This window comes from Phaethon lepturus, unplaced genomic scaffold (genome assembly GCF_000687285.1).
Source record: "Phaethon lepturus isolate BGI_N335 unplaced genomic scaffold, ASM68728v1 scaffold2332, whole genome shotgun sequence".
NCBI classification, from domain to species: Eukaryota; Metazoa; Chordata; class Aves; order Phaethontiformes; family Phaethontidae; genus Phaethon; species Phaethon lepturus.
In genome coordinates, this window is record NW_010525312.1 from 8,901 (window position 1) to 16,028 (window position 7,128).

The following is a 7,128-nucleotide window of genomic DNA, read 5'->3' on the forward strand; positions in this document are numbered from 1 at the left end:
ACCCCTTCTTCCCAAATATCATGTGTTTTAAAAAAAAAAAAAAAAATCCTACTGGAAAGTCCTGGAAGCAATTTGGAGTATGAAATCCTCAAGGCTGCTGACAGGAGAGACCAAGGTGGAGCCAGGCCACGAAGAGACTCTGGAAGGAGACACAGTTATGGAGCTGGAAAGGAGGCAGGAGGTGTTCCTTGTTGTGGACTGTGAGGTGTCCAGACTGGATCCAGATCCCACAGGGAGCGCATCCTGGCCCAGTAATAGCCTCTGGGTGCAGCACCAGTTCTGGCGGGAGAGTGGATGGAGGCTCCCCAGCTCTGCATCAGTCCAGCCCCAGGTCCGAGTCGGACGACAACCTCTCCTCAGCCATATCGCGGATGGCATTCTCCATGGGGGCCAGGTTGCCGCTCGGCGTGATGCCCATGGGCTGAATGACTTGCTCTCTGCAACCAGGGAGGAGAGGGGGGAAGGTAACACAAACTGGCAGCTGACAACACGGGAACAGACAAGTACTACAGCAGAAATGTAGGGCTTGTGGAAACCACCTGGAGACAGCCCAGAACAACCCCAGGCCACCACTAAGAATCCCTTTTCAGAAGTGGGGGACAGTTCTAGCCATAAAACCTCCAGCATGGTGAGGTGATGGCTGGAAGCACAACCCACAAGTGTTGCCATTCTCAGGTGCCCTGGAATAGGCTAGTTTAGGGTCCTGTTCTGTGTGGTACAGGATTGCCAGAGGAGAACTAGCACTGGCATTGGCGCTCCTCTCCCTCTAACACACGATGGCAATACGTCCATTAAATGCACTGCCCTTTTCCTTCCCACCCTTGGGGGTGGTCTGAACTCAGTTGGCAGACTCCAGGTTCCTCTGTGGCACCTATTAATGATGGATGAAAGATGACTAGAGAAGGCACTCCTGCAGGGAAACGGATTGGTGATACTGGCTGCTATCTGTCCCCAAAACACCGCTTCCTCCTGAGCCCCCTGCCAGGACAGTGGCTGCTGCTCTTACTGAGCACCTGGCCAAAGCTGGTGAGGCAGCAGGTGCAGGCATATAGAGGATTTTCCCAGCATGCCATCATGCCAAGAGGTGTATGAGGCTTGCAGTGCCTTCCTCTCCACATAACGGGGCCCAGCTTAAGGAAATATTTCCCCATGTATCTCCCCCACTGTCACTCACATCCCTTCAGTTAGTGGTGGCCTTGGGAATACATTCAAAGAAAGGTCTGAGATAAATGTAAATCACAGACATGCAGGTGCTAGTGCAGATGTGAATATACACATTTTTCTAGTACCTGGACAATTTGTCAAACATGTTGACTAACTTCATGGCTTCATATTCCTTCTGCTCTTCGGTCATCCCTTCCATGGGGTTGGGTAGTTTCTCCTCGACACGTCCTGTCACAGGATTAATGCTGCAAGAATAATAATGAGGCCAAGGCAAAGGAGGGAGGTAAAAAATGGCTGTTTAAAAACTTTCTTTGCTTCTACTGAGCACAGGAGCACAACAGCAAGACTAGTCGTCATTGCTGCTTGTCTCGTTAGCCCCAAGTGCTATTGCAGTGCAACGCGGTGCTTCCAACCTCTTTCTGTCTTATGCACAGTTGTCCCCCCTAAAAATCTTTCCTATTTCTCTGGTGCGAGCAACATCCCCATCCTGCCAATTCCACAGTGCAGTTTTAAAACAGGTGCACAAGGACAGACAACACTTCTTCCCTCTCCTTAAGTCAGCAGGCTAAAAGCTAGCACAGGGTGGGGAAAAAAAAAAAACAAAACCCAACCTGTAAACCACATTGAACAGGATGCTAGAAAGTATGGGACACACAGCTGGGCACAGTCCTGGAGCTGCCCCTGCACACCCCTCATCCTCCATCCACCACCCACTAGCAGGCAAAGACCAAAAAAACCCCAAACCCCAAAAAACAGCTCACTCCAGCAGCACAGGGCTCTAGAAACGGAGAGGAGTAATTGGCACTTCCAACCCTACTGCAAGAAAGGACCACCCTTATCCCAGAGCACAGTAAAAGCCTGACACTGTGGAGAGATGTGTGAATGCCAAAAAAAGCGTGCAAGATCCGGATTAGAGAGAGATATACTGCCACGTGCACACCATGAACAGGTCTGGTGCAGAATGGGCTCCAGCTGAAGGAACCCAACTTGCTCTAGAGCCTGTGCCCAGCTGCAGGGACCAAATATATGCACCAGTGACCACGCACACTGTGAGCAGCTACAGCTACAGAGGCATTCCACCCAAGGAACAGGCAGAGAGGGTGGAACAAGACAAAAGTAAGGGTGAAACTGTTCAGTAATGTGGAAGGAAATGTGCATGTGAAAGAGGAGGACAAGGGAGATGGCAGGGAGGCAGATGAAGAAAGGGACAGAGCAGTAATGGGAAGAAGGTGTAGGAAAAAGGGTGCTACAGAGGGGGAGCAGACTTCTTTACTTGGGCTTTGCCTCTTTGTACTCCTCAGTGTCTGTGTCTTCATCTTCTGAGTACTCTCCCTCTTCCCGACCACCAGCCATGAGGCCTCGTGCTGCCAGGAGCCCAGCTGCATTCCCGTAGCCCGTGTACTTCACAAACCGCGACACTGCCAGAAGAAGGGGAGAGAGACCACCCTGTGCTTCCTCTCCTGCCTCTCCAGCCCCATCTGCTCCTGTGTGCCCCAACAGCAAGATCGGTGCAAGGCCATCGAGACCCAGAAATGCCCAATGCTTCTTTGCGCTCTGACAGGGAGCAAGGCTCCCACACGATGCACCAGGAACAGCAGGGACACCACTCACGGGGTGGGGGTCTGAATGCAGGCCAGGTTGTCTGCAGGGTGTTGGGTGTCCCCTGGCAGAGCTTTTCATTCACTGCTGGCATGAGACAGCAACTCCTTCCCACAGAGCACTTGGATATTCCCCACTTTCCCCTACCCAGTGTGTCTGGCCTAAGGGAAGACAGAAGTTCCTGTTGGCTGCAGAGGGTCACCCATCCCACGCTCTCTGGCTTGCCCAGAGGCCAAAGCACCAGGCCTCCCTGTCACCAAAGCCCACAACAAGCCCCTGAAACTCACCGCTCTCTTTGCAGAGCACAAAGAGGAACTCGGCTGCGCAGTGCTTCACGTCGGTGTCGATGTGGGTCATCAAACGCACCAGCTTGTTCCGCAGAGAGTTCCCCACCTCTGGCCGATTCTTCACGTCTCGGAGTGGAGGCAGCACCTACAAGGGCACAGTGAGGGGTGATCAGTGGAGCTGGAACAGCAATGGCAGGTCAGATGGGGGGCGGGGAACCAAGACATATGTGTGTTTTACAACTCAGCTAAAACTAATAAATCCACAGAGTGTAGGAGATGTGGAAAAAAAAATATTGTGGGTACCAAAGGCCCCAACAACCCATATATCTCTATATAGAACCTAGTAGAGAGCTAGAGGAGGTCTCTCTGGAGAATGGCAATAATCAGGTGGTTTGCTATTCTCCTCTCTCCTCAGTGCATCACTCATCTCCATCATTCAACTTTGGGCTGAACTACAGCATACCTTTGCCTTCAGGAACTTCCTCGTCTGGCGGTGGACTCGGGCACTCTCAGTCAGCAGGTTCAGCACAGGGGTCAAACTCTCCTTCAGCTTGTGTCCCTGCAGAAGCATCCACAAAACAACCAACACATTAGTCACACTCAGCTCAACTTGTCTGGCTAGTGGTGGAGAACATGAGTACAGACCATCAGGGAGACAGATGGACACTGAAGCTTTCCAGCCTCTGCTACAGGAACCTCAGTGCTTCGTCACTCCTCAAACTGCATGGTTTTCCAAGCCCTGCTCTGTGGCATGGCAGTGCTAGAAATACTTGTGTACGGCATCCAGACTAGAGAAGGGCAGTGGTAAAATTTGGAGGCCCTTTGGAATAACTCCAGAGTCCGAAAACCACAGACAGCTTGGAAATAATGCAAATTCAGGCTTCCAGAAACTGTCCACTGGATCACTACCGAGTTGAGTGAAATGGAGCACCAATATTTCAATCGCCCTGCTAATCATCTACTAGTCCCACTACCCACAGTCCAGAAAGCAAATACACAGTCACCTTCCCAGTTGACAGATGTTGTTTTAGTCCTACCAACCACAACAGTTTCACCTCTGCTAAAAACTGCCCCTTCCATAAAGGGATATCTCCAAACTAACCATGCCTTCCTGGTGCTCCTGTGGGCTGGGCACTGGGTTGGGCACTGGGCTTTTCAAGGTTGAATGCAGGCTGAAGGAAAGGTGCCTGGCAGCGAACTTGTGAAAATGAGCAGTGAGGAACTCACACAGCAGCCTCACAGCTTACCCTGTCAAGGCGTCGCTCTAGGAAATCCAGCAGGATGCTGACTGCATCCATGTTGACACCCATGTACTCAAGCGAGCCTGGACGGACTTTTGGGGTCAGGAGGACATCCAGACATTTCAGGGGCAGATTACCCAAAAGGTTAACCGTATGACTAGACATATAAAAAAAAAGAGAAGATAAGTGAACACATAGTCATGGATCTTTGTTCACAGAAGTTCTTCAGCCGTCCAGAAATGAAGATTTGTCACTAACTTCCAGGAGTGTGAGGACCCTGAGATCCAGGTTGTCTTTGGATTGCATCCCAAGCTCCTTACACCACTAAAAGGAAGTAAATTAAACTGCTTTTTGGGTAGTTGAACTATTTGCTGGGGGTCCAAAGAGACTTCAGTGACAAATGAGAAACCACGGATCTTGACACAGAGGCCAAGTTAGGACCAATCTGGGTGGTCAATGGTCTTCCTCTACGGCCTGCTGCTGCATCACTCCTCACCTTCATGGTCAATGCAATGCATTGCTTCAGATTCCTCTGACTATAGTTTTCTTGGGGACAAGATGGTGTCACCTGCCCAAAGCTGACACCCCTGGGCCAATAATGCTAAGCAATGTGAGAAAGGGAATCGCTCAGCATGGCTCAAGAGACAGACAGTTAATTACAGCCACTCCATGGACTCTTTAATTAAAGTACCAAACATCTGCTCTGGCAGGTTGCCCACTGAAGCAGGTGGCACTGTTGAGAAGGCCTGACACAGGGTACTGAATAAGGCCCTGGATGTCAGGCAGGCTTGGAGAGAACACTTCCTCTTGTAGGCCGGGAGGCTGTGGCATTAGCACACATAATTTGACTGTAGGAGGGGCAGGGCTGCTCCAGAGTTCTAGCAGCATGAGGAGCTGCAGGCCAAACCAAAGATGCAAGCTTGTCAGCAGCGACCTTAGCAATCACCAAACAAGCAGAGGGTGTTAAAGCCAAGGTCAGGCAGGATCTGCTTTGGGGAGACCTGTTTCTAGTGAAGATCACGACCTAGTTATCTAACAAAGACCTGTGGAACTCCTCTGTCCGATCCTCTCCATCAGCAGAGATCATGAGGCAGTGGCGCAGGAGGGCACCCAAGTGCCGGTACAAAGCAGCATCTTCCTGGTCCCAAAACAGAAAATGAAAACCTTGATCAGGAAATGGGATCCTCCACACCGCAGAGCCTGCTGCCCCTGCAGCCCACAGCCCCATCCCTCCCTCCAGCAGCCTGGTAACTGACAGCAGGCTGTTTAAGTGGAAGTAGCCTCCCCATTCTCCATCTGAGGTCAATGCATAGTCTTCCTGCTGCTCAATACCTTTCCCCTCACTCTATGACACTGGGTCAAGGGCTGGAAGAGGCCCCAAAACAGGCCCGTGGATTAGCCAGAGATGTTTTCAATCACACCTTCCTTTGACCTTGTCCAGAAGGTGGAAGAGTACCAGGCCACACTCAGAAGCAAGTTAGTTATCTGGGGCCTCTGCTCTCCCACTTGGGCAACAAGTCATGTCATTAAGAAGGAAAAATACCCAACTTTTAAATTGAAATGCTCTAAAAGTCTTAAGGGTTAATAATGCGTTGGAAAGAGGCAGCGCTCTAGGGAGGAAGGCCTAGACACACAAGTCTCTTGCTACCTTTACATGCATTGGGGGCTGCATGAGGGCCAGCATCTAATACAAGGAAATCCAAGCGGAGGAGAAAACCAGTAGTCAACCCACAGCCCAGAGACATGCGAATGTAGTGGGGTGGGACACCCAAGGAGCTTACCTCATCCACCTCCCTCTTGCTGGAATCAAAAGTAATATTGAAGAGCACTTTCAGGATCTCCATGGCTCGCTCTGTCTCCTGCCGAGGCAAAGGTGGGAGAAGTCCCTCCTCGGTGGCAACTTCATAGGGGTCCATCCACTTTACACCAAGGGTCAGCTCCAGGGTATCTGTCATCAGGCTGATACCCCTGAGCTCTTGGGCCAGCTGCTGCCGGATGTCCACTCTCAGCGCCGTCAGCAGGAACAGGAGACGCAGGTCAAAGAACTTCACTTCGTGAGGAAGACTCCTCTCGTTGTACAGTTTGATGCGCTTGGCCAGGCCCACTACCAGCCGGGCTTCAGCTGTCAGCTCCTGTGCCCTAGGGCTGCTGAAGACAACGTTGCAGAGACATTTGAGGGATTCCAGGATTACATCCAAGTCTGGGACCTCCCGGATGAGCTCCTCTGAGTAATCAATGCCAGCATGCCTGGAGAGGGTCTTCACGCCTTCCTTGGTGGTGAAAGGGTCAAGGCAGTATTTGTCCCGGGACAGGATGCGGATGCTTTCCAAACAGGTCACCTGGCAGGACGGCTGCAGCTCTCTTTCCAGGAACTTGATCAGCAGCTGGGCCATTTTCTGTGCAGCAGGAAACAAGTAATGCCTCGTGCACTAACACTTCACAGGGCTCCCCCCCAACCCCATAATGCTCTGCCCTGGAAGACATGTGCATCACCTAGAGACAGGCCTGCTAACGGCTCTGATTCAGGTGTGCACTTGGCAGCACTCGAGAAGTGTTTGGCTCTGGCACCTGATCACTTCGAGCAAGGACACCCAGCAAGAAACAAAGGACAGTTGGGAGAGGGTATCAGATGTAAGGGGACAATATGAACATGCTACTATTGCATACTTTAGCTTCACCCGTGGTTAGGATGGTTCAGGCTAACATGGCTTACTTGACAGCTGCATTAAGCAAAGAGAGCAGTGCAAAAATGTCCCTTAAGGCTTCACTGAGAAGCAACAACCGACTCAACAGCTGTTCTCTGCTCCCAACCAGAGCCTTAAGATTAGGGAGGTATC

At 51.3% G+C, this 7,128-nt stretch overlaps 1 protein-coding gene across 1 annotated transcript; it reads right to left on the reverse strand.

The window, feature by feature from the left end:
* Positions 1-242: 242 nt before the first annotated feature.
* On the reverse strand, positions 243-6,687 carry RIC8A (RIC8 guanine nucleotide exchange factor A; the record flags this gene model as incomplete). The annotated part of the gene is made up of 8 exons (XM_010282694.1): positions 243-437; positions 1,290-1,409; positions 2,438-2,582; positions 3,051-3,195; positions 3,514-3,609; positions 4,298-4,448; positions 5,335-5,429; positions 6,073-6,687. Coding segments are annotated over 8 exons (1,488 nt in total), but the record flags the coding sequence as incomplete, so codon positions are not given.
* Positions 6,688-7,128: the final 441 nt, after the last annotated feature.